The sequence below is a fragment of the Mustelus asterias genome, chromosome 3, assembly GCF_964213995.1.
Source record: "Mustelus asterias chromosome 3, sMusAst1.hap1.1, whole genome shotgun sequence".
NCBI classification, from domain to species: domain Eukaryota; kingdom Metazoa; phylum Chordata; class Chondrichthyes; order Carcharhiniformes; family Triakidae; genus Mustelus; species Mustelus asterias.
Window position 1 is genome coordinate 61,720,875 of NC_135803.1, and position 27,860 is coordinate 61,748,734.

The following is a 27,860-nucleotide window of genomic DNA, read 5'->3' on the forward strand; positions in this document are numbered from 1 at the left end:
CCCGCTCCGATTCCTGGGGCGGTAAAATTCCAGCCATGGTCTCTCTTTCTCTTCATAGAGGAGCTGACACCACCACTCACAGTGGCTTTGACTTAGAGCAAATGGAATGTAGAAACGGTACCTAAATTAAAGAATTAATGACCACTGGCTTCTTGAAAATGAGAAGTCCTTTCGCCTGGGAGGATGATGAATTTTAGTTATTAGGGCACCGTCTGATTTAACCACGGTTAATTGCCAAAAATGGGCACTTCACAACAAATTTGCCACTTCCTATGTGATTAATGAATGGTTGCGAAACAGATCAATTTTGGGGCTCCCATGCACTACATCTTGAATAACATTGATTGCTTTGGTAGATTGATGCAGCTGCCCTTTGCACCTGTGTGTTTCAGTTTTCACTCACAGTAATAGCTACATTTCACTTCCCTCTTGAAAGCGACTATTGTCGTTCGTAAATCAACTGGAGTTGTGAATTGTAGGGTTTCTTTGGCTCTTCACTGGTGTAATGTACTATCGATGCTTTGCCAATTGGAAACAGTAATGTTGTTAAGAAGTCCAACATGCCATTTCATTTTGTAGCTCTGTTTTGTTTTCAGTTATAAATGAAAAATTAAATATCGACTGTACATCTTCAAGGATAAAGTGGTTCCTCCTGGATTAGGTTTGAACTATTAATAGATTTCTCTGTCTCGGTGCAGACATGGTGGGCTGAATGGGCTTCTTCATCACTGTAACAATTCTGTGATTTATTCAGTAACATGTCATGCCGGCCATCCATTTCCTCTTTTAGTTATGCCTGAGAGCATGTGCGTCATGATACTTAACTAAAGCATTAACAATGGCCCTAATGTGAAATAGGAGACTGCACAAAGCATCTCTTTCATATTGTCGAGGCTTTCCCATTGAATCCAGAGTAATGATAGAAATATAACTGCATTAGCTCCAGCAATGCAGTGCATTACCTTACAATCTGGCCACCTGATTTTGGAAGGAAATAATAAAACAAGAAACGACATTTGGAGGCAGTAGTTTACCTTGTCATGGACACAGCTGCGGTTGAACATTCATTTTTTTCAGCTCCGCTACTTTTGATACTGCTTCTGTGCAACTAATGGTTAAAACAAATGGCACAATCTGCCATGGACGACATTATATACAATGTGCCTGATAACAGTGCAACTGCAAAACAAAAACCCATTTAGCTCTGGCTGTCTCGTGGGACACTCAGTTTCCGCTGAGCACCGCCGTTCTGTCTGCCTCACTTTTCACCCCTACTCTCTTTGGCCGTGTCACTCAGGCCTCCTGGGCCCTGCCATTCTGTCTGCCTCATGGTTAGCACCTACTCTCTTTGGCCCTGTCACTCAGTCTCCCCTTGGCCCTGCCGTTCTGTCTGCCTTGCTTTTCAAAGAACAAAGAACAATACAGCACAGGAACAGGCCCTTTGGCCCTCCAAGCCTGCACCGATCATGTGTTCCTAACTAGACCATCCGTTTGTATCCCTCTATTCCCAGTCTGTTCATGTGGCTATCTAGATAAGTCTTAAATGATCCTAGCGTGTCTGCCTCAACCACCTTGCTTGGTAGTGCATTCCAGGCCCCCACCACCCTCTGGGTAAAATACTTCCCCCGCACATCTGTATTGAACCTTGCCCCCCTTACCTTGAACTTGTAACCTCTTGTGTTTGTCATTTCTGACCTGGGAAAAAGCTTCCAACTGTTCACCCTATCTATGCCCTTCATAGTTTTATAAACTTCTATTAGGTCGCCCCTCAACCTCCGTCTTTCCAGGAGAACAACCCTAGTTTACTCAATCTCTCCTCATAGCTAATACCCTCCATAATAGGCAACATCCTGGTAAACCTTTTCTGCACTCTCTCCAAAGCCTCCACGTCCTTCTGGTAGTGTGGCGACCAGAACTGGATGCAGTATTCCAAATGTGGCCTAACCAACGTTCTATACAGCTGCAACATCATATGCCAACTTTTGTATTCTATGCCCCGTCCAATAAAGGCAAGCATGCCATATGCCTTTTTCACCACCTTTTCCACCTGTGCCGCCACCTTTAAGGATCTGTGGACTTGCAAACCCAGATCCCTCTGTGTGTCTATACTCCTGATGGTTCTGCCATTTATTGTATAGCTCCCCCCTGCATTAGTTCTACCAAAATGCATCACTTCGTATTTATCTGGATTAAATTCCATCTGCCATTTCTCCACCCAATTTTTCAGCCTATCTATATCCTGCTGTATTCTCTGACAATGTTCATCACTATCCGCAACTGCAGCAATCTTTGTGTCGTCCGCAAACTTACTAATCAGACCAGCTACATCTTCTTCCAAATCATTTATATATATCACAAACAGCAGAGGTCCCAGTACAGAGCCCTGCGGAACACCACTAGTCACAAACTTCCAATCAGAAAAAGACCCCGCCACTGCTACCCTCTGTCTTCTATGGCCAAGCCAGTTCTGTACCCATCTAGCTAGCTCACCTTTGATCCCGTGAGATTTAACCTTCTGCACCAGCCTGCCATGAGGGACCTTGTCAAATGCTTTACTAAAATCCATGTAGACGACATCCATGGCCTTTCCCTCGTCAATCATTTTTGTCACCTCCTCAAAAAACTCAACCAAATTTGTGAGGCATGACCTCCCGCATACAAAACCATGTTGTCTAACGCCAATGAGATTATTCAGTTCTAAATGGGTATAGATCCTATCTCTAAGAATCTTCTCCAACAATTTCCCTACCATGGACGTCAAACTCATTGGCCTATAATTACCCGGGTTATCCTTGCTACCCTTCTTAAATAACGGGACCACATTTGCTAACCTCCAATCCTCTGGGACCTCACCTGTGTCGAATGAAGAAACAAAGATTTCTGTTAGAGGCCCAGCAATTTCATCTCTTGTCTCTCTCAGTAATCTAGGACAGATGCCATCTGGCCCTGGGGATTTGTCTACCTTAATGCTTCCTAAAACACCTAACACTTCCTCCCTTGTAATTGAGATTTCTTCTAACGGGTCTCCACATCCCTCTGAGACACTACCAATCAAAGTGTCCCTCTCCTTTGTGAATACTGATGCAAAGTATTCATTTAGGATCTCACGTACTTCCTTGGGTTCTAAGCATAATTCCCCTCCTTTGTTCTTGAGAGGTCCGACTCTTTCTCTGACAACCCTCTTGTTCCTAATGTATGTATAAAATGCCTTGGGATTCTCCTTAATCCTGTCTGCCAATGACATTTCGTGACCCCGTTTTGCCCTTCTAACTCCCTGTTTGAGTTCTTTTCTACTTTCTCTGTATTCCTCCAGTGCTTCATCTGTTTTTAGCTGCCTAGACCTTATGTATGCCTCTTTTTTCTTTTTGATTTGACCCACAATTTTTCTGGTTATCCACGGCTCTCAAATCCTACCTTTCCTGTCCTTCCTTTTTACAGGCACATGCCTGTCCTGCACTCCTATCAACTGCCCCTTAAAAGACTCCCACATGCCAGATGTGGATTTACCCTCGAACAGCCTCTCCCAATCAACAGCCACCAAATCCTGCCTAATCCGGCTGTAGTTAGCCTTCCCCCAATTCAGCACCTTACCCATAGGACAACACTCATCCTTTTCCATGACTATCCAAAAGTTTACAGAATTGTGGTCACTTTTCGCCACATGTTCCCCCACTGAAACTTTGATGACCTGACCGGGCTCATTCCCCAGTACTAGATCCAGTATAGCCCCCTCTCTAGTTGGACTATCAACATATTGTTCCAAAGAACCTTCCTGGAAACGTTTTACAAATTCCTCCCCGTCCGGACCCCCAGCCCTAAGGGATTTCCAATATATATAAGGGAAATTAAAGTCTCCCACTACAACAACCCTATTTTTTCTGCACCTGTCCAGAATCTCCTTACATATCCGTTCCTCAACTTCCCATGGGCTGTTGGGAAGCCTGTAGTATACCCCCAGCATAGTGACTGCGTCCTTCCTGTTTCTCAGCTCTACCCACAGTGTCTCGTTACATGATCCTTCTAAATTGTCCACCCTCTGTACCGCTGTAATATACTCCCTAACCAGTATTGCTACTCCCACCTCTTCTAGCCCCTCCTGTGTCTCGCCTAAAACACTTATACCCCGGAATATTCAGCTGCCAGTCCTGTCCTTTTAACCAAGTCTCCGTCACTGCAACCACATCCAAGTTCCGCGCAAGCATTAAGGCTCTAAGTTCATCTGCCTTGCCCGTTACGCTCCTTGCATTGAAGCAGATGCACTCCAGACCTCCAGGCCCACTGAGTTCACCCCTACTCTCTTTGGCCCTGTCACTCAGGCCCGCCTGGGCCCTGCCGTTTTGTTTGCCTCATGGTTAGCCCTACTCTCTTTAGTCCAGTCACTCAGTCTTCCCTTGGCCCTGCCGTTCTGTTTGCCTCGCTTTTCACCCCTACTCTCTTTGGCCCTGTCACTCAGTCTCCCCGTGGCCCTGCCATTCTGTCTGCCTCACAGTCTGGACCTTACCTTTACACTCTTTGCTGCTCATCCAATCACAGACTGATTCCATCCTGCACTTGCTGCTGGTAGGCTCACTAGTGATCCTATCAGCAAATGTAGGGAAGAGAAAGTCTGCGATTGCGTAAGCAGCTTTACAGCATTTTTGAAATATAAATCATTCAAATATCAAACAAGTTTGATGGGCTGCATTGAGTTGAACAAGCCTGCTTTAAGGTGCTGGAATGATGGTCTGGTGTATTCCAGCAGCACTTCCACCAGCTGCTGTCAATCCCTCAAGGCTGTCGAGCTGTCAGCAGGGGTGAAACCTTGATCAGGCAGGGGTGTGGCTAGCCCATTGTACTTGGGGTGTGCTGATGCCTGCAATCATGGCCGGCCTGTGCTTGGGTAAAGCAAGTGATCTGGGTAGCCAATGAGGTTAAACTGAGGCCTTACCTGATGCAATTTTTCAAATCCATCTGGGCCTTTTGGCTAAGCTGAAGCTCAGATCAAGCCTGGGAGGATGGTGGAATGCCTCATCTTGTCAGCTTGGATCTTGTTTGATCAAGCCCAAGATGGGATGTATGTTCTTGTAATCATAGAAGAAATCATAGAAACCCTACAGTGCAGAAGGAGGCCATTCGGCCCATCAAGTCTGCACCGACCACAATCCCACCCAGGCCCTACCCCCACATATTTACCCACTAATACCTCTAACCTACGCATCTCAGGACTCTAAGGGGCAATTTTTAACCTGGCCAATCAACCTAACCCGCACATCTTTGGACTGTGGGAGGAAACCGGAGCACCCGGAGGAAACCCACGCTTGTAATGTCAGCTTGGATCTGGTTTGTCCCTCATGGGGACTCTGATTGGACTTAATTGGCTTTTTTGATTAGGAATAAAGTACCAAGAGGTACAAAGGAAAACAAAATGGCCTCACACAGGGTGTGTCATGAGGATAAATAGGTTACAAGCACATTAATCACTTACTTCTGATTTAAAAAATTTAACACATCTCCCTGACATCACACAAACTATCTTCAGTGAGGTTGAATGAATGTGGATCTCTTAGAGGGACATTGACCTGAATTCTCCAGCCGTTCACGCCAGAGGGATTCTCTGGCACTGCCAGCAGCACACTCCCATCCGTGGGTTTTGCGGCAGTGTGGGGTGACATCAATATGAAATCCCGTTGACAGCAGCAAGACCAGATAATCCCACCGCCAGTGAACAACACACAGACACCGCAAAGTTATCACAGCAAGGTTGGCAACCACCATGGAGGCCTTGGTTCAAAGAACAAAGAAAATTACAGCACAGGAACAGGCCCTTCGATCCTCCAAGCCTGGACCGACCATGCTGCCCGACTTAACTAAAACCCCCTACCCTTCCGGGGACCATATCCCTCTATTCTCATCCTATTCATGTATTTGTCAAGACGGCCCTTAAAAGTCATTACCGTATCGGCTTTCACTATCTCCCCCGGCAATGAGTTCCAGGCACTCACCACCCTCTGTGTAAAATATCTGTCTCGTACATCTCCTTTAAACCTTGCCCCTCGCACCTTAAACCTGTGCCCCCTAGTAATTGACTCTTCCACCCTGGGAAAACGCTTCTGAATATCCACTCTGTCCATGCCTCTCATAGTCCTGTAGACTTCTTTAGGTCGCCCCTCAACCTCCGTCATTCCAGTGAGAACAAACCAAGTTTCTCCAACCTCTCCTCATAGCTGATGCCCTCCATACCAGGCAACATCGTGGTAAATCTTTTCTGTACCCTCTCCAAAGCCTCCACATCCTTCTGGTAGTGTGGCAACCAGAATTGAACACTATATTTTAAGTGCGGCCTAACTAAGGTTCTATAAAGCTGCAACATGACTTGCCAATTTTTAAACTCAGTGCCCCGGCCAATGAAGACAAGCATGCCGTATGCCTTCTTGACTACCACCTCCACCTGTGTTGCCACTTTCAGCGATCTATGTACCTCTACACCCAGATCCCTTTGCCTATCAATACTCTTTAAGTGTTCTGCCATTTACTTAATATTTCCTCTCTGTATTAGACCTTCCAAAATGCATTACCTCACATTTGTCCGGATTAAACTCCATCTGCCACCTGTTCGCCCAAGTCTCCAACCGATCTATATCCTGCTGTATCCTCTGATAATCCTCATCGCTATCCGCAAATCCACCAATCTTTGTGTCACCCGCAAACTTACTAATCAATCCAGTTACATTTTCCTCCAAATCATTTATATATATTACAAACAGCAAAGGTGCCAGACAGAATGCGGACAAACCCCTCCATCCTTCACTCTCGGCTGCTGAGTGACTGCCTCATGTCCACCTGATGTTCTGCCACCTGTCTTTGTATCTCCAGCATTGAGTTAGCGACCACTCACAGAGACTCATCATGTGACTTGGACTCATCAACGTTCTGGTCTCCAGCAGCCCCAAGATTTGCGCTTTCCCTGTCTCTGACTGCTGCAGGGATGTGTCAGTGAGGTGTACTCCAGTAGTAAAGCCCAAGCCTAATCTAAATCTATGTCCCACTAAGTTGTGTGTCTCTGCACTAGTGGAGGATATGGGGGAGCGCTGTGACAGTTCTTCTCTGGTTTCTCACCTGACATGGTCTGGGGGTTAAGTTGGTCACCATTGTGGGCCTTGATCTACTGGCTCCTTTAAGAGAGAAGAAAGTTTTGGTTCGCAAGCAGATGGATTACAAGATTTCATGTCACTGACTGTGAATGTATGTTGCTGGGGCAATCTGATCTCACTTTCCTCCCAATATCAATCTCTGTCCTCCCCAGTGAGTTCAATGACATACTCCTCAAAATGCATGAGGGTAACTATGTCGCCCACTCCCATTCCCTGGTCTGGGATCTTTCCCATCTGTTATGGGTCAGCTTGTGCTGGGTGAAAATGAAAGAAAGGAATGTGATGGGAAGGGATGGAGCAGAGGCTGGGAAACATGTATGCTCCCTGTGTGTGGCGCGCCCTTCCCAGAAAGGGTTGAGGATGGAGTGTGAGCAGCATGGTAGATGGTGATGTGAAAGCTTTTTTAAGCAAATCAGTGGTGCTAAGTGTTCCCCACTGATGGTTGTGTGAGATCCATGAAGAGAATAGCAGTTTAATTAAATGATGCCATGGTGAGAGTTTAGAGGGATTGGAAGGATGACTTACCTTGACGGAGCACCTCCTGCCAGTCAGCTATTGATGTCCAGCAAACCAGCGACCTTCTGGTTTGACATGGTGGCTCAAATGCAGCTGACACAGTGGACTATCTCAGAATAAAGGCATCATGGCTGCAGCCAGGAGAGCAGGCATTGACCCGGATGCTACAGTGAGTATGACCGTACACTAGCTGGATGTTGAGGGAGTTGAATCCCTCTCAGATTCTGCCTTCCCCCTCCTGCTTTCATCAATTTTTCATGCTCTGTTTTGCCTCTGCTCATTCTCCCTGAAATGCAAACTGTTGCACCTGTGCCAGGAAGGAAAATTTTTAATATTTTCAAAAATGTTTTACTCCATCCTTAAAGTTACAAAGCCAATGTTCTGAATGGACCGGGCAATCCCAAACCCAGTCCTTGTTTGCTCCGAAAACCAAATTCAAAATCCAATTGAATCCAATTTGTAGACCCCTCAAGAGAGACAAACACGATCCAAGCTGACAAGATAAGGCATTGCACCCCATCTTGAGCCTGATCTGACACTTGATCTGAGCCAAATGGCTGAGAAGCGATTGAATCCTTGAAGTCCTTGTAGGTTTTAACAATTTTAAAGAACTCTAAAAACCAACCAACGCTCTCACAATCCCAGCAAGAACCAATAGAAATCGTCAGCAACTCACCCATTTGATCATCCCTTTAAATTACACTGGTTGGGTCCCTTTCTGCATGTTCAGCTGTGCCTTTTTAAGCGAAGAAATTAGCTGGCGGATTGAGCTCCAAAATGGCAGTGCCTGCATCACATCTACATTAGACACTGAGTGACATCATGATCTGCCTACTCTGCACACTTCCAGCAGATACTCATCGCAGGGATTCCATTGCTCTCACCAAAATGGCGTCAGGTGTGACTAGCACCAAAACTATGTACAGGGTGCCAGGAATGTCTCTTACGAGGCAAAACTACACTCATAGCACTGAAAGCCGAGGGTAATGGAGCAGAATTTCATGGCCCTTGTGTCTAACTTGCATTATTTCTCTACCTAAAAGCATGACTTTTGGGCTGATTTTATAATAAGAAATTAGCTTGATTATTGCCAGGCATTAACTATGCAGGGTGCTTCCCTGTATCACTTAATTAGAAGGGACTGCCAGAAGACAACCGAGGGTCAAATACAGGGCAGATGATGTTATGTTCAAATATTACATGAATCCAAGACGGTGACTGTTAATCTTTTCTCATTTTCCCCCCTTTCTATTTTGAACAAGCTCTTGAGTATGTACTCAGCCCTGGTCCCAGACAGAGTCTCTGTGAAGCATTGTCTTCTCCATGGTCATGCTCCACAGCTCCTTGCCAGCTCTTCTTGAGAAACAACAACCTGTCTGTTTTTTCCGACCTCTCCTGACATCCAAAAATGTATTATTCAAGAAGAAGTTTAAAAAGCATAGTAGTGTGCTACAAAGCTGAAAGCGTGTTTTAACAATTTAATTGATTATATGGTTTACATGTTTAATCACAAGTCTTTTCATCAGGCGAATAACACAATGCCCTGGGGATTTGATTACTACAATGTAGACATGTCAATCCGGTCTTCCCAAAGTAGATTAAAATTACAACGAGGAGACTCAGTTCATTACAACATTTACAAATGAATGGATACTCTGTCACCATTTTCCAGCAACATTGTGTTCCTCTTTGTAAAACTTACTCTCATCAAGTCTAATACATAGAAGAAAAGACGCCTGGGAACTACAAGCTAGTGAGCCTAATGTCTATAGTGGGTAAGTTGTTAGAAATTATCCTGAGACAGGATCGACAGGCATTTAGAGATACAAGGACTGATTAGGGACAGTCAGCATGGCTTTGTGAGTGGAAAATCATGTCTCACAAATTTGATTGAGTTTTTTGAAGGGGTAACCAAGAAGATAAATGAGGGCTGGGCAGTCAATGTTGTCTACATGGACTTTAGCAAGGCCTTTGACTAGGTGCTGCATGGTAGGCTGTTGTATAAGGCCAATTCTCACAGGATTCAGGGTAAGGTAGTCAATTGGATACAAAATTGACTTGACAACAGAAGCCAGAGGGTGCTTGTAGAGGGTTGTTTTTCTAACGGGAGACCTGTGACCAGCGGTGTGCTTCAGGGATCGGTGCTGCTCCACTGTTATTTGTCATTTAGATTAATGATTTGGATGAGAATTTAAGAGGCATGGTTAGTAAGTTTGCAGATGACACCAAGATTGTGGCAATCTCTGGGCGACTCCCAATGCCTAGGGCCAGTGAGGCTAGGAATAGGGAGATAGTACAATTGAACACTTGGCTAAAGGACTGGTCCAGGAGGGAGGGCTTCATATTCCTGGATCACTGGGAAGTTTTCAAGAGAGGAGGGCACCTGTACAAGAAGGACGGGTCACAACTAAATTGGAAGGGCACGAATATCCTGGCTGGGAGTTTTGCTAGTGCAGTTCGGGTGGGTTTAAACTAATATGGCAGGGGGGTGGGGATCAAAAAATTATGTCTACAAGTGTAGAGGCTGGGGACGAGTTTGGGGTCAGGATGAGTGGTGTCCCAAGGGCAAGGTGTTGGATTGGGGGAAGGCTAACTTTAGTGGAATTAGGCAGAAATTGGCAGCTGTTGATTGGGAGAGGCTGTTTGAGGGTAAATCCACATCTGGCATGTGGGAGTCTTTTAAGGAACAGTTGTTAGGGCTGCAGGATAGGCATGTGCCTGTAAGAAAGAAGGATAGGAAGGGTAGGATTCGAGTACCGTGGATAACCAGGGAAATGGAGGGATTGGTCAAAAAGAAAAGAGTGGCGTACGTTAGGTCCAGGCAGCTAAAAACGGAGGGAGCTCTGGAGGAATGCAAAGAAAGTAGGAAAGAACTCAAATGAGGAATTAGAAGGGCAAAAAGGGGTCACGAAATGTCCTTGGCAGACAGGATTAAGGAGAATCCAAAGGCATTTTATTCATACGTTAGGAACAAAAGGGTTGTCAGGGAAACAATCGGACCTCTCAGGGACAAAAGTGGGGAATTATGCTTAGAGCCCAAAGAAGTAGGGGAGATCCTAAATGAATACTTTGCATCGGTATTCACAAAGGAGAGGGATGTGTTGACTGGGAGTGTCTCGGAGGGAAGTGTTGACCCATTAGAGAAAATCTCCATTACAAGGGAGGAAGTGTTAGGTTTTTTAGGGAATATAAAGACTGACAAATCCCCAGGGCCTGATGGAATCTATCCAAGGCTGCCCAGGGAGACGAGAGATGAAATCGCTGGGCCTTTGACGTAAATCTTTGTCTCGTCACTGGACACAGGTGAGGTCCCAGAGGATTGGAGGATAGCTAATGTGGTCCCGTTATTTAAGAAGGGTAGGAAGGATAACCCGGGAAATTATAGGCCAGTGAGCTTGACGTCCGTGGTCGGGAAGTTGTTGGAGAGGATTCTTAGAGATAGGATGTATGCGCATTTAGAAAGGAATAAACTCATTAACAATAGTCAGCATGGTTTTGTGAGAGGGAGGTCATGCCTCACTAACCTGGTGGACTTTTTGAAGACGTGACTAGAATGGTTGATGAGGGAAGAGCCGTAGATGTCGTCTATATGGACTTTAGTAAAGCGTTTGACAAAGTCCCTCATGGTAGGCTGGTGCAAAATGTTGGATCTCATGGGATAAAGGGGGAGGTGGCTAGATGGGTGGAGAACTGGCTTGGTCACAGAAGACAGAGGGTGGTAGTGGAAGGGTCTTTTTCCGGCTGGATGCCTGTGACTAGTGGTGTTCCGCAGGGCTCTGTATTGGGACCTCTGCTGTTTGTGATTTATATAAACGATCTGGAAGAAGGTGTAACTGGGGTGATCAGTAAGTTTGCGGACGACACGAAAATGGCTGGACTTGCAGATAGTGAGGAACATTGTCAGAGGCTACAGAAGGATAGAGATAGGCTGGAAATTTGGGCAAAGAAATGGCAGATGGAGTTCAATCCAGATAAATGCGAAGTGATGCATTTTGGGAGAACTAACGTAGGGGGGAGCTATACGATAAATGGCAGAACCCTCTGCGTATCTACACATATCTGTGTAGATACGCAGAGGGACCTGGGTGTGCAAGTCCACAGATCCTTGAAGGTGACATCATAGGTGGAGAAGGTAGTGAATAAGGCATATGGCATGCTTGCCTTTATAGGACAGGGCATAGGGTATAAAAGTTGGGGTCTGATGTTGCAGTTGTATCGAACGTTGGTTCGGCCGCATTTGGAATACTGCGCCCAGTTCTGGTCGCCACACTACCAGAAGGACGTGGAAACTTTAGAGAGAGTGCAGAGGAGGTTTACCACAATGTTGCCTGGTATGGAAGGGCTTAGTTATGAGGAGAGATTGGGTAAACTGGGGTTGTTCTCACTGCAAAGACGGAGGATGAGAGGTGACCTAATAGAGGTGTATAAAATTATGAAAGGCACAGATAGGGTGAACGGTGGGAAGCTTTTTCCCAGATTGGTGGTGACATTCACGAGGGGTCATAGGTTCAAGGTGAGGGGCGGAGGTTTAACACGGATATCAGAAGGACGTATTTTACACAGAGGGTGGTGGGGGCCTGGAATGCGCTGTCGGGCAAGGTGGTGGAGGCGGACACACTGGGAACGTTTAAGACTTATCTAGATAGCCACATGAACGGAGTGGGAATGGAGGGATACAAAAGAATGGTCTAGTTTGGACCAGGGAGCAGCGCGGGCTTGGAGGGCCGAAGGGCCTGTTCCTGTGCTGTATTGTTCTTTGTTCTTTGTTCTTAAGATTGGTGGCATAGTGGACAGTGAAGAAGGTTGTCTCGGAATGCAATGGCATCTGATCAATTGGGCCAGTGGCTAATGAATGGCAGATGGAGTTTAATTTAGATAAATGTGAGGTGACGCATTTTGATAGATTGAACCAGGGCAGGACTTAGTTATTGGTAGGGCGTTGGGGAGAGTTATAGAACAAAGAGATCTAGCGGTACAGGTTCATAGCTCTTTGAAAGTGGAGTCACAGGTGGACAGAGTGGTGAAGAAGGCATTCAGCATGCTTGGTTTTATTGGTCAGAACACTGAATACAGGAGTTGGACCGTCTTGTTGAAGTTGTACAAGACATTGGTAAGGCCACACTTGGAATACTGTGTACAGTCCTGGTCACCCAATTATAGAAAGGATATTATTGAACTAGAAAGAGTGCCGAATAATTTACTCAGATGCTACCGAGATTTGATGGTTTGTTATAAGGAGAGGCTGGATAGACTGGGACATTTTTCCCTGGAGTGTAGGAGGCTGAGGGGTGATCTTATAGAGGTCTATAAAATAATGAGGGGCATAGATAAGATAGATAGTCAACATCTTTTCCCAAAGGTAGGGGAGTCTAAAACTAGAGGGCATAGGTTTAAGGTGAGAGGGGAGAGTACAAAAAGGTCCAGGAGGCATTTTTTTCACACAGATTGTGGTGAGTGTCTGGAACAAGCTGCCAGAGGTTGTAGAAGAGGTGAATACAATTTTGTCTTTTAAAAAGCACTTAGACAGTTACAGGGTAAGATAGGTATAGAGGGATATGGGCCAAATGCAGGCAATTGGGATTAGCTTAGTGATAAAAACTGGGCGGCGTGGACAAGTTGGGCCGAAGGGCCTGTTTCCATGCTGTAAACCTGTTTGACTCTATGCCCCGGTGATAATTGTTCTTTTAATAAGTCAGGAAGCCTGACTGGAAAGGAGCGGCATTGATTGTTAAACACAAAATAAAGCCACTGCTCCGTGGTCTACAACTCCTATCCAGGACGGGGCGGCACGGTAGCACAGTGGTTAGAACTGCTACTTCACAGCTCCAGGGTCCCGGGTTCGATTCCCAGCTCGGGTCACTGTCTGTGTGGAGTTTGCACATTCTCCTCGTGTCTGCGTGGGTTTCCTCCGGGTGCTCCGGTTTCCTCCCTCAGTCCAAAGATGTGCGGGTTAGGTTGATTGGCCAGGTTAAAAATTGCCCCTTAGAGTCCTGAGATGCGTAGGTTAGTGGGATTAGCGGATAAATATGTGGGGGTAGGGCGTGGGTGGGATTGTGGTCGGTGCAGACTTGATGGGCCGAATGGCCTCCTTCTGCACTGTAGGGTTTCTATGATTTCTATGAGGACCTAGTTCTGCAGACCCTTCCCGGTATCTGCCTTATAAAGGGCTCAGGTGATGAGTTCTAAGGAATTCATATTCAACGAGCTCCACAGAGAGATCAATTAGTGATTCCCCATATATACAGCATAAGTATATCAATGGGAAGAAGATAACCACGGAAAGAGTAGGGCCCATTAGAGACCAAGGAGGCAATTTGTGGGTGGAGCCAGAGGACATTGGTAGAGTGTTGAATGAATACCCACATCTGTCTTCACCCAAGAGAATGAGGACAACAGTGTGGAATTCAGGAAAAGAGACTGTAAGGTTCTTGAGCAAATTGAAATAGGGAAGGACAAGGCATTGGAGGTGTTGGCAGCCTTAAATAAGATAAGTAAGAGATAAATCTCTCAGTCCAGATAAATTGTGCCCTAGGCTACTGTGGGAGATAAGGGAGGAGATTGCAGGGGCTCTGACCCAAATTTTCAACTCCTCTCTGGCCGAGAGGGAGATGATGAGCCATGACAACAGCCATGACAATCTTCCTTTCCATTAGTTGGAACCCCTTGGAGAGTTTTCCCAAATTTCCACTGACATAAATTTGCTAGATTCCTTTGATGCAAAACTGATTCAGTCTGCCTCGATGTCAAGGATTGACACTCTCTCCTCACCTCTGGAATTTCTCTCTTTTGGTATGGTTTCAATTGAGGCTGAAATGAGGTCTGGAACTAAATGGTCCTCCCAAACTGAGCATGGGTGGGCAGGTCAGTGCAGTGTAAGTGCTGATATATAGCACTATCAATGACACCTTCTGTTACTTTGCTGAGTTTTGAGAGTAAACTGATGGGGTGGAAATTAGTCAGATTGGATTTTCTCCTACTTTCTGTGGACAAGACATTTTTCGGCAAATTCCACTTTGTTCGTGATGCCAGTGTTGTAGCTGTGCTGGAACAACTTGGCGAGATACATCACTGGTTATGGAGCACAAGTTTTCAGCAAGACAGTCAGATTTCTTTGAGGGTCATAGTCTCAGCTGTCTCCCAAGCACTTAATCATTTCTTAATATCATAAGGAGTGAATCAAATCAATTGAAGACTGGCACTTGTGATGCTGTGTCCTCAGGAAGAGACTAAATTGGACTTATCCACTTGACCCTTCTGGCTGAAGAAAATTGGGAACACTCCAGCTTAGGCTTTTGCATTGACCTGTTGGGCTCCATAGAACTTTCTGCTTCAATAAATTGTTTAATTGACCAGTACCATGTGCAGAAGTGACAGAGCTGCAGAATGTTGGCCTGATCTGTTGATATGATTGTTTTGCCTTGCTTCTAGCATACTGCTTCCACTGTATAGCATGCACATAGTTCTGTGTTGTAGCTTTACTCTGCACTTCATTTTTAACTAGTCCTGGTGATACTCGCATGCTCTCCTACACTGCCCGTTGAAGTAGAGTTGGGCCCCTGGCTTCATGATCATATAGAGTGAGGGGATATGCTGTGCTATGAGGTTACGCTGCTGCTTCATGGAATACAGTAAGAAGTTTAACAACACCAGGTTAAAGTCCAACAGGTTTATTTGGTAGCAAAAGCCACAAGCTTTCGGAGCGCTGCTCCTTCATCAGGTGAGTCATATGACGAGCCTCACCTGACGAAGGAGCAGTGCTCCGAAAGCTTGTGGTTTTTGCTACCAAATAAACTTGTTGGACTTTAACCTGGTGCTGTTAAACTTCTTACTGTGTTTACCCCAGTCCAACACCAACATCTCCACATCATGGCTTCATGGAATCCCAGCTTTCAGTGGCTAGACCAGTTTTGAATCTATTCCATTTAGCACTGTGAAGGCGCAAGACAACACAATGGAGAGTGCTCATTGTGAAAATTGGACTTTGTCACCATAAGAACTCTGCAGTGGTTACTCCACCCGATGCTGTAATGGCCTGATGTATCTCCAACAGCTAGATTGTTGAATACAAGGGTAGATTTGTGAGGGCTTAACATGTTCCATGCATTTCAATGTCGCGTCTGTCAGTGAGATACTGTTTTAGCAGAGCCTCTGGAACAGTAAGATAATGCGGACTATGGGCCAGATTCTCTGACCTCGCCCACGGGGCTGGGATTCTCCAGTCCCACTGCAGTGAATGGAGATCTGGCTGAGCACCAAATTCTCTGTTTTCATTGGCAGCAGCAACAGGACATGAACGGCTGGAGAATTCCAACTAGCAGCTTGCTGTTATCCAGATTTACCCGTGGCTGCGCAGTTACAGAAGTTGCTTAGTGATTTACTCTATAATAGCAGGGTTAGCCTAGCCACTAAAATCAGCACCATTGTTATGTCTGATTGTATATGTGATTCTTCAATAAGGTTTACATGCTTTTTGAATAAGTTGGTTACAGCATGACTGCTGTCAAAACTATAATCTTTTAAAGGCTAATCATTTGTGGGGCTGACAAGCAACTTTTGCGGGTCATTAATTTCAAAATCAGCTTTGACAGTCATTCCAGCTCATCAGTATTTAATGGATTGCATTTTGACAGTAAGTGCAGTATCTTGTACAAATAGGACACTCAAACCTGGACACTCCTGTCACTCAGAAACACATCTCCATGATTGCAAGCAGCACATAACTCTGACCTTTTCTCCCAGATAATGGGCTTCAAAAAAATGAGCTGCTTCCAGTGAGAATTTGTTTCGTTGATCTGATCTGCTGGGTCAATAAGGATTCTCGCAGGGAACGTTAAACTTTTATTTAAAGGTTAAAAGCAAACAGTGCAAAAATTCCCTATAACGAGTGCTGGGAGAGCAATAAGGGTATAAACCCTTGCCCATTATTTCCGATGCTGCTAGCATGCAAACTCATTCTGCCTGCTCATTCAAATGATTGCAGCATTCAGTCACTGTTAAGCATGTTGTTGAGTGGTTATATGCCTGACTTGAGGGGAAAGAATCCTCAGAAGCTGGCGGAAGTTCAAGCTAAGCCACTTAAAGCCAAGCTTCACCTCTTTTGGGGAGACATAATTTGGCTGGAGCAGAGGGTGGAAGTCTTTCTAGAAGTGACTTTGATACGGGAATGACAAAAAACACAAGACAACGTGGCAGAGAGGCAGCTGCAAGCTTTTCTAACACAGCACTGGAGGCCGGGGTGCATGAGGTTGAGGGGAGGAGAGTTGGGGAGAGGGGTGGCTAGGAAGCCTCAGCCAAACTTTGAGAAGGTAGTATAAGCGGATAGCTGTGATGATCGGTGTCAAGATCGCCCTAAAATCCTATTTACTTACTAAAAGAAGATTTTTTTTTAGCATACAAGAGTCAACAAAGCAAACACAAAATACTGTTGATCCTATACCCTAGCGTCCACAATTAACTCAAACAAGCACATTTTGGTTGAATATGAACTATAAATTGCACAGTAAATGGCATATACAACTAAGACTGCTCTTACGAATTGGCTCAGCAGTACACTCAAATTTTGGTGAACACACTCAGTCATAAGGTCCTTCAAACTCTGTCTTGTTCTTGTTCGTGAAGATCCTCCTTCTTGGAGCAATTCTGATCTCCAGCCAACAGCTACGCACAGCCAACCTGAGTTCCATGGGCATGATCTCTACAATAAAAGGCACAAGTCATGCAGAATCTACTTAACTCCTTCTGGATGGGGTAGACTTTCCAATATACCATATCAGAATAGACACACAGCACTCACAAAGTGATGTGCATGCAGTCAATTGCGCTATGCACTGAGAGAAACCTGGAAACTTTATAAAGCCACTTGGTCATTCTACCTACTTCCCTCCAGCTGGACAGAATGCAATGTATTTAGCTCTCTTGAAATTCAGAGTTTCAATGACCTCCATCGTGCAAAAGCGAACACAGAACTTGGAGATATTGTTAAATCACCTGCTTCAGCCTGGAAGGAGTCAGATGCAAAATAAATCACTTTCACAGCCGCTGGTGATATAACCCTCAGCTGGCTCTGAGGCTGCTGCAGGTGACAGATTTCGCTGAGGACATCCTCAGAGAAATAGAGAAGTTTTAACACACTGTTCCTCATTGAGATTTGAGGAGGAGAATTGCTCATTAAATGCTGTGGATAGAAATGGCCTCCTATTGAGAGCCCTTTCTCCCCCTCCTCCTCCGCCTCCTTCCGGCAACTTTCCCTACTCTGTGTCACTCTCGCTATCATACTGTGAGCAAAGAGGGATGCAAACTATTGCAATCATGTCTCGGAGGAGGTGGTTTCTATCAAATCCTTGAACAAAGAACAATACAGCACAGGAACAGGCCCTTCGGCCCTCCAAGCCTGCGCCGCTCATGTGCCCAACTAGACGATTCGTTTGTATCCCTCTATTCCCAGTCTGTTCATGTGGCTATCTAGATAAGTCTTAAACGATCCCAGCGTGTCCGCCTCAATCACCTTGCTGGGGAGTGCAATCCAGGCCCCCACCACCCTCTGTGTAAAATACGTCCCCCCTGACATCTGTGTTGAATCTTGCCCCCCTCACCTTGAACCTGTGGCCCCTTGTGTTCGTCACCTCCGACCTGGGAAAAAGCTTCCCACTGTTCACCCTATCAATGCCCTTCATAATTTTATACACCTCTATTAGGTCGCCCCTCATCCTCCGTCTTTCCAGGGAGAACATCCCCAGTTTACCCACTCCTCATAGCTAAGACAGGCAACATCCTGGTAAACCTTCTCTGTACTCTCTCCAAAGCCTCCACGTCCTTCTGGTAGTGTGACGACCAGAACTGGACACAGTATTCCAAATGTGGCCTAACCAACGTTCTATACAGCCGCAACATCATATGCCAACTTTTGTATTCTATGCCCCGTCCAATAAAGGCAAGCATGCCATATGCCTTATTCACCACCCTCTCCACCTGTGCTGCCGCCTTTAAGGATCTGTGGACTTGTACACCCAGGTCCCTCTGTGTGTCTATACTCCTGATGGTTCTGCCATTTATTGTATAGCTCCCCCTTACATTAGAACTACTTTGCATTTATCTGGATTAAATTCCATCTGCCATTTCTCCGCCCAATGTTCCAGCCTATCTATATCCTACTGTATTCTCTGACAATGTTCATCACTATCTGCAACTCCAGCAATCTTCGTGTCGTCCGCAAACTTACTGATCACACCAGCTACATCTTCCTCCAAATCATTTATATATATCACAAACAGCAGAGGTCCCAGTACAGAGCCCTGCGGAACGCCAGCAGTCACAGACCTCCAACCGGAAAAAGACCCCTCCACTGCTACCCTCTGTCTTCTATGGCCAAGCCAGTTCTGTACCCATCTAGCTAGCTCACCTTTTATCCCGTGAGATTTAACCTTTTGCACCAGCCTGCCATGAGGGACCTTGTCAAACGCTTTACTAAAATCCATATAGGCGACATCCATGGCCCTTCCCTCTTCAATCGTTTTTGTCACCTCCTCAAAAAACTCAACCAAATTTGTGAGGCATGACCTCCCTCGTACAAAACCATGCTGTCTATCACTAATGAGATTATTCAGTTCTAAATGCGCATACATCCTATCTCTAAGAATCTTCTCCAACAATTTCCCTACCACAGACGTCAAGCTCACCGGCCTATAATTACCCGGGTTATCCTTGCTACTCTTCTTACATAACAGGACCACATTTGTTATCCTCCAGTCCTCTGAGACCTCACCTGTGTCCAGTGAAGAGACAAATATTCCTGTTAGAGGCCCAGCAATTTCATCTCTTGTCTCTCTCAGTAATCTAGGACAGATGCCATCTGGCCCTGGGGATTTGTCTACCTTAATGCTTCCTAAAACACCTAACATTTCCTTCCTTATAATTGAGATTTCTTCTAACGGGTCTCCACATCCCTCTGAGACACTACCAATCATAGTGTCCCTCTCCTTTGTGAATACTGATACAAAGTATTCATTTAGGATCTCACCTACTTCCTTGGGTTCTAAGCATAATTCCCCTCCTTTGTTCTTGAGAGGTCCGACTCTTTCTCTGACAACCCTCTTGTTCCTAACGTATGGATAAAATGCCTTAGGATTCTCCTTAATCCTGTCTGCCAAGGACATTTCGTGACCCCTTTTTGCCCTTCTAATTCCCTGTTTGAGTTCTTTTCTACTTTCTCTGTATTCCTCCAGTGCTCCATCTGTTTTTAGCTGCCTGGACCTCATCTAATCTTTTTGATTAGACCCACAATTTCACGTTATCCACGGCTCTCGAATCCTACCTTTCCCATCCTTCCTCTTTACAGGCACATGCCTGTCCTGCAGTCCTATCAACTGCTCCTTAAAAGACTCCCACATGCCAGATGTGGATTTACCCTCTCCCAATCAACAGCCACCAAATCCTGCCTAATCCGGCTGTAATTAGCCTTCCCCCAATTCAGCACCTTACCCATAGGACAACACTCATCTTTTTCCATTACTATCCTAAAATTTACAGATTTTTTGTCACTATTTGCCACATGTTCCCCCACTGAAACTTTGATGACCTGACCGGGCTCATTCCCCAGTACTAGGTCGAGTATAGCCCCCTCTCTAGTTGGACTGTCAACATATTGTTCCAAAGAATCTTCCTGTACGCATTTTATAAATTCTTCCCCGTCCAGGCCCCCAGCCCTCAGCGATTTCCAGTCTATGTGAGGGAAATTAAAGTCTCCCACTACAACAACCCTATTTTTTCTGCACCTGTCCAGAATCTCCTTACATATCTGTTCCTCAACTTCCCGTGGGCTGTTGGGAGGCCTGAAGTTCAAACAAAGTTCTACCTCATGCGTCACACCATTCCCTGTAGACTTAAATGATTCTAGAAACCAAAAAACACTTCTACAATTGCAACAAGAACCGGTAGAAATTAAGCAGCAATTAACATGCTGAACAGGCGGTGTTTAGCTGTGCATGTTTAAGAGACAGTGTTGGCTGGAGTGTTGAGCTCCAAAATGGCAGCGATGGTAGCATCTTAGCACTGGATGTTGATAGATGTCATGATCCACTTACTCTGCATAACTCCAGCCATCTCTCCTTTTATTTACACTAACAACCTCACCAAAGTGGCATCCAGAACAGGCAAACATGCACATGCATCTGGTCTGTCATTTTAAAAGCAAATGGGCAGCACAGTGGCACAGTGGTTAGCACTGCTGCCTCACAGCGCCAGGGACACGGGTTCGATTCCTGGCTTGGATCACTGTCTGTGTGGAGTTGCACATTCTCCCCGTGTCTGCTTGGGTTTCCTCCGGGTGCTCTGGTTTCCTCCCACAGTCTGAAGGATGTACGGGCTTGGTGCACTGGCCTCGCTAAATTCTCCCTCAATGTACCCAAACGGGTGCCGTAGTGTGGCAACTGGGGGATTTTCACAGTTACTTCTTTGTAAGTCTACTCGTGACACGAATAAATAAACTTAAATGGAACTCATAATGCTGGAAAAATGGGTGTTCTGGAGCTGCATTTTATGGCCTTTCTGTTATTGCGTAATTACCACAAATTACGTCAATTTTGATTCTGTCAACTTAACTTTCATAGATTTAGCTGATTATTTGTTTGTTTTACTTGCTGTCTGGTCCAAGTCCTAATCAAATAACACAGTAAAGCTTTTATGACACATTTTCTTCCAAATGAAATTTATGACTGTAGACGGTGCTTCAGGCATAAATTGTCACTTGTGGGAGGCTTGAAACTTGTTGGAAGGTGGTATAGGCCCGAGGGCAGGTTACACATCTACACTTTGAAGAAAAGAATGGAAAATCAAACAAACATTAGGTGAGAAATCACTGTTCTTCATGTAAAAGGTGTAATGGAAAGTGCCAAAAGTTTGATTTATGCATTTGCTAACGTATTAGCTTGTGCCACAGGTCTTTATGTGACTGCCAAATTGGATTTATTTCACAGATAATGTCACCACTAAAGCACTAATTCTACTAACTGGTGAAGACTTACTCGAATGTTCTGATCATTTATTTTAATTTGTCTAGTTCTACAGATGTTTTAAGGCACTGCTGAGCTGTCAGAATTTACCCATTGGTACGAGCACCAAAAGTCTGTCGAAGACTACAAAGAATGATCGAAGAAAGAACACCACCAGCTTCCTAAAGGCCTCTATTGCTCAACACACATCAGCGTATAAAAGCCGGTCTGATAGCGATCAAAAAGATGCAGACAAAGACCTTTCGTGTGAAATTTCAAAGCCACCAGTTTCTCTAGTGGTACACTACAACGACTAACCAAATGGAAACTTTTGATGGCAACTCCATGACACATGAACACTGCTTTGGAAGGAAAAAAATTCCTATGGAAATTATATTAATCCACAGCTGGTGAAAGCTAAGTTGCCTGCAACAACAATCGAAATGAAATAGATTTTTTGTGTGATGGTTGAACAGTACAGAGAGCAAACGTATTCTTATGGATCAATGAATCTTTTGGACATTGAGAATCTGAGCCATGGCTGGCTCTCCAATTCCATGTTAAATATTGCATGTTTCAAAGTTGCCCAATCATAATACAATTTATTGCCCTGGCTTTCTATAAAATAATGTATAACATGGAATAAGTTTTAAGAATATGGGGGGCGGTTCTCCCAGCCGATTGCGCTGCTCTAACAAGGCCAGGAGACGTAAGCAGAACCATTTAGTGGGCATCCAGCTGGGTGCCATGGCCTCCGCACATCTCCAAGCCCCGGATTTCAGGCAGCGTCAGCCCCACACTGGAAATTGGTGTGGAGTTACTTTAAATATTTCAATGAGTATTTAAATATCATTGGTGGGCCTGGGGCTGAAGCCTCAGGGCCCGCTAGCCTCTCCCCCACTGCCAGGAGTAGTTCACTCCAGCGGAGTTTACAACAGTTCCCCACTAACCGGGAGCTAACCGCGCGACCCTGCTAGAGTGAAGGGGGGCCATGGAGGCCACCCAGCGGGTCTGAAGTAAGGGGGGTGCCCACTGGGCATTTATGGCCTGGTAGTGCCAGACTGCCCCCTGGCAATGCCCAAGGGGCAAAGTGGCAATGCCCAGGTGGCACCTTAGCACTGCCCACCAATCATCGGGCCATGCCGAGGGGGTGGGGCCTAACTGGGAAGGGGGATCAGGGGGCAATCCATGAGAGTGGGGAGTCCCTCTACAACTCTGCTAGCAATCGGGGCTGGCCATCAGGGTGGGTGGGGGGTCGGTTGGCCTGCAGGGGGAGTATCGGGGCTGCGCGGTCGGGAATGCGGGATTGGTCAGGGCCATCGATGGAAGGGGGGAGATCAAGGCATGCTGGGGAGGGGGGAGGTGTGGGGGGAGACATAGGGGCTGGCCCAAGGATGTCCGGGAGGCCAGCAATCAGGAGGTGGGGAGGGCAGTGATGCAGAGTCGCGGGGCTTGCCAGCAATCGTGGGGCAGGCAGTGCGGGGTTACTGCGCATGCACTGATCTTGGCACTGACAGGTTGACTCATGTGCAGTGTCCCACTCAGCACTATGTTGCCGGCCTCTCCAGTGGGAATAGGTCCCGCCCCTGAATTTCAACATGATTCACACTCGGGCACTCTGCAGTGCTCAGAGTGTTGGAGATTCAATCTGAACATCCCACTAAAAAAATCGGCGGGTGCTACTCCAATTTTCATGCAAATTTGGCACTTAAAATGTTTTGGGTGAATCGCCCCCATAGACTATCGAAAAGATAAATTAGACGTATCAAAATGGCAGCCTGAACAAGAATGATATTGGACTCAATATTGACTCTGAGGGTAATTTCCGCCCCCGTTTTCAGCAGGCGGGAAAGCTGGTGTAGGCAGAAAATCCAATGGGAGTCCAGAAACGGCTTTTACACAGGCGGGATTTGCCATTGACTTTGTTCGTGCGCCTGCCACTGACTTAATGGTGTTCCCACCATGTCAGGTCAGGAACCCAGTTAGATATCATTAGCAGGCTTTCCCGCTGTGTTATTCCCCCATGTAAGAAATTCTCCCTGTGTCCTTGGGGGCGGGTTTTTGTTTCTGCGAGGGGGGGTGTCCTCTTTTAAATTGGTATTTTTTTCCGATTGAGGCGCCCTTTAAAAGTGGCACCCCGACCTGTCGGGGGCCGAGGTTGCTGGCGGGCTCTGAATGAGTCTGCCCTGCCAGCATGGCTTCTTGGGTCCTGTCCCTTCCATTTTCTTTCAAAATGCTTGAAAATTTGGCAGGAAAAGCAGATGAGACAGCTGGGGTGCTGCCCTTCGCTTTTCCTGCCTGAGATAACACTTTGGGGAGGAAAAAAATAATCAAATTCCACCCTCTGTTTTTCTCTCCACAGTTGCTGCCAGAGCTGCGGAAATTTTCCAGCTTTGCTTTTATTATTGAACCTCTATCCTAAGTTTGTAAAGTGGACTCCATATATTGTTTGCTGCTGTTGTTTCACTTCCTGCTGGAATCATAGAATCATACAGTGCAGAATCAGGCCCATCAGGTCTGCACCAACATGAGAAACACCTGAACTCCCAACTAAATCCCATCTACCAGCACTTGGCCCATAGCCTTGAATGTTATGACATGCCAAGTGTTGTCTCTCTTAATGTAACTAACATGAAAGCTGCTTATGAACAACCATATTCTCCCCATATCCTAGTTTAAATGAATCCATCGATCCATTTTGAACAGCTTTAACGAGAATGCTCAGAGAAAAATATCAAGATACATATTTGGAGAAAACGGAAATCATAAAAGAAAGTCAAATTCAATACATCTCAAAAACAACAACTATACTGTCATCCACGGAACAATAATCTGTGCTAATCTCAGCACATAATGAGGCCTATTTTCAAGGATCAGAGGGATTTTTCCCTCCGTGTGTCTGTCTCTCTATCCCACACTCTCTTTCTTACAAGTGAATATTAATGTGTACTTATTCCTTTAACTTTCTCCCCGCCCACAAATTTCCCTGCCCACCTTTTACTCAACTGGCACATTATTCTGCTATTTATTCATTAATCTGCTTTTTTTCTGCGTATCTGTTTTTATAATACTTCCTTTCCAATATTGCCTTAACTTACTTTCTCCTTCTATCTCTTGCATTCTCTTTATTTCCCAGTTAATACTGCTCATTTTTTAATCTGTCGCTTCATTTGTTTGTACACTCTCTCTTACACACTTGGCTGTCTCTTAATTTTATTCTTCATCCTCTGGCTCTAATTCACAATATCCAGACTATTCTCAGCTTTTTACCTCGTCCCTCTCTGTAATAGGGTATATACAAGCACACACAAAAAACTGCCTGCAGGAATAACCACAACATTGCTAAGGATTCAAACATCAGCGATAATCTCTATTTATTATGTGAACTCTGGAGTCGAACTTTCATCACGATGTTAGAAATAAATGCATGGCATGTCTGCATGAAATTCCTCCATCTGCTAATTTAATACAGCCATTAACTCGTCAATAATAAACATGTTAAAGCCTTCATGAGAACAGCAGGCTATGGATTGTGAGAAATCAAACTGTTTTGCATTCACACACGTTGAGATAAGTTTCTAATCATTTAAAAATTTATACCTGTATGCATTGCAGTCAGAACAACAGATAAAATCCTGTTGGCATATCTGTATGACAATGATTTGTATTCTCATTGGAATGCTGGCTTGCTATTATTTATGGAAAGCAGAACTGATGCTGTTCTTCAAACTGAAATCAAACACTCAAACAAGAAGCAACTGTGGAGTATCGCATTACCATCTTCACTGAAAAAATGTGATATGTGAAGCAATGTACAAACCATCTGGTTGTTGTCTCTTTGCTGACAACATAAAAACTTGTTACATTAAAACAATATATTTTACAAGTAGCTGTGCAGAGTAAGAACAAATACTACATGTACATTTCAACTGTAGATGACTATACTTGCTTAAAACCATGACAGCCAGTACTTATTTCATGTTCCAGTCAAGAGGAAAATTATGTTTCTGACTGGTTCAGTTGCATTTTCCCCTTGGCAAATAATCTGAATTCAATTTGTTTGGTAGTCAAGCAGCTCACCAAACTGTTTTTCACTTTAGTTCTTACTTATAATCAGTCTTTAAGCACCACAGTTCCAGTCAGAAGTGAGAGCTAAATAAATCAAAAGATAAACAGATGATAATGTTAAAATGTGTGATTGTAAGCACTGTGAATTTAGTGCATTTAGAATTTATTAAATGCTATCTTTTGGTTTAATTTATTGTGAATGTTCTGAATGTGGGGTCCTCCACTGCTCCCCATCCCCCCAGTACGAATTTAGACAAACGCCAAATGCATGAAACTGCCAACAATCATGGTTGTCATCATCCGCGAAGGTTTTGACATTGACTGCTTGAATATTAAGGTTAAACCGGTTAATGCACCTTGGGCTAGGAGCCTTGACCTGAACATTTTCTCTCTGCAGCTGCAAATTGCTGAGGATAATTTTAGTATGTCTGCAATTATGCAACTGAAATCAGCAGACTCTGATTGTCACAAGGATCCAATCTGGGGTATTCCCTCTCTGTGTGTCTCAGCATTACAATACACAGAGTCCTCATTGAAAAAGGGTGATAGGTTCGGGTCCAGAGAAGGGCTTTGTCCAATTTTAAGCATCAGTGGAGCTAAGAGCAGCTGGAGGTTGACTTTAACTCTGCATCAACATAATTTCTTTCGCTATATCTCCAGCACACAGTTAAAGTCCTGCTTTGACAGCCACAAGTCCAGCCACATCTTCAAATAATGATTGAGGCACAAGAAAGGGAATTTGCTGGATTAAACTTAGCTATTAATAATTCTGGTCGCCTTTTCATAGATATAAACCAAGGAGCAGGACCAGATTTCCCTCGAATGATGACTCCCTGCTGGGGCGCGCTTCCACAATGAACACTATTGAAAGAGTGCTGGCAGGTTACCTGACATCCAACCCTGCTCTTCCAGCAAAGACCAATGAATAGGAAGCAAGAATAAAATGTTGGGCATTTATTCTTTCCTCTTCCCAGGGCAGTTGGGAATAGCCCTGCCATCCTATCAGAGAACTGGTAATTCAACAAACACAAAATTGGAAATAAACGTTATGGGCTGGATACCTTAGATATTCACAAAATAAGCCATTAAATCACTTGTGGGGAAGAATTACTTCACTACCTGTTGAAGGGTAAAATCACTACAGGAAAAGGCTAGTAATCCATTTACTGTTTTTGCATCCGTTACCAATTCACTAAGCTAATAGCATTACACTGTTGTTACGGCTGTTCACACCAGCAGGATTTTCCCATCCCACTGCAGTGAACGGAGATTTGCTCGGGTACCAAGTTCTCTGAATTTGCTGCAATGGGGGCGAGGCGGGAACAGCCGATAAGATCGCGTCCAGTTGTATGTTCGAATTAGTCATCTTGTTACAATGTTTTCGTCCTGTAAAATGTGACAAAATGCCACAATGAAAGTATTTATATTTTAGTGTGCTTCGTTCTTCAGGCTGGTTTTGTTGGCCATGTGAATTGCATTATTTAAAAAAAGCTTCCAATTGTCTATTGTAAAACAACATCTGTTCAGTAGTTTTCATATGCTGATAAATGGTATGTAATTGAACTTATATTAACGTTAGCTTTCGCAGATTTGATCTTCTAAATGTCTTTCTTAAATACATAGCAAAATTCCAGCAATTCAAAGCTTCGATGAAGCAGAGAAGCCTACATATAAAGTTTATTTATTAGTCATAAGTAGGCTTACATTAACACTGCAATGAAGTTACTGTGAAAATCTCCAAGTCGCCACACTCCGGTGCCTGTTCAGGTATACTGAGGGAGATTTTAGCATGGCCAATGCACCTAACCAGTATGTCTTTAGACTGTGGGAGGAAACTGGAGCACCTGGAGGAAACCCACGCAGACACAGGGAGAACGTGCAAATTCCACACAGACCCAAGCCGGGAATTGAACCTGGGTTCCTAGTGCTGTGAGGCAGCAGTGCTAACCACTATGCCACTGTGTCGCCTCCAGTTAGCAGAGAGTGAAGAGCTTATTTCAATGCAAACTTCATACTAGATCTGAGTGTTAATGTTTATTGCTGGGTTGATTTTCATCTCATAAAACATGTTAGGAATCGACTAAGTTTCATATAGAATCAATAGAATGGCATTGAAGTTCAAAGCACAATATAACTAAGTGTTACTGTCTGTGGTATTAAA

The 27,860-nt window shown here is 44.8% G+C and overlaps 1 protein-coding gene across 1 annotated transcript in view; it reads left to right on the plus strand.

Moving 5' to 3' along the window:
* Positions 1 to 22,245, plus strand: part of LOC144491355 (pinopsin-like) — a 125,554-nt gene extending 103,309 nt beyond the window's left edge. The window contains exon 4 of the mRNA XM_078209052.1: positions 21,700 to 22,245. Within this exon, the coding sequence (XP_078065178.1) occupies positions 21,700 to 21,948 (249 nt within the window). The 3' untranslated portion in view covers positions 21,949 to 22,245. The remainder of the gene's footprint in view (positions 1 to 21,699) is intronic.
* Positions 22,246 to 27,860: the final 5,615 nt, after the last annotated feature.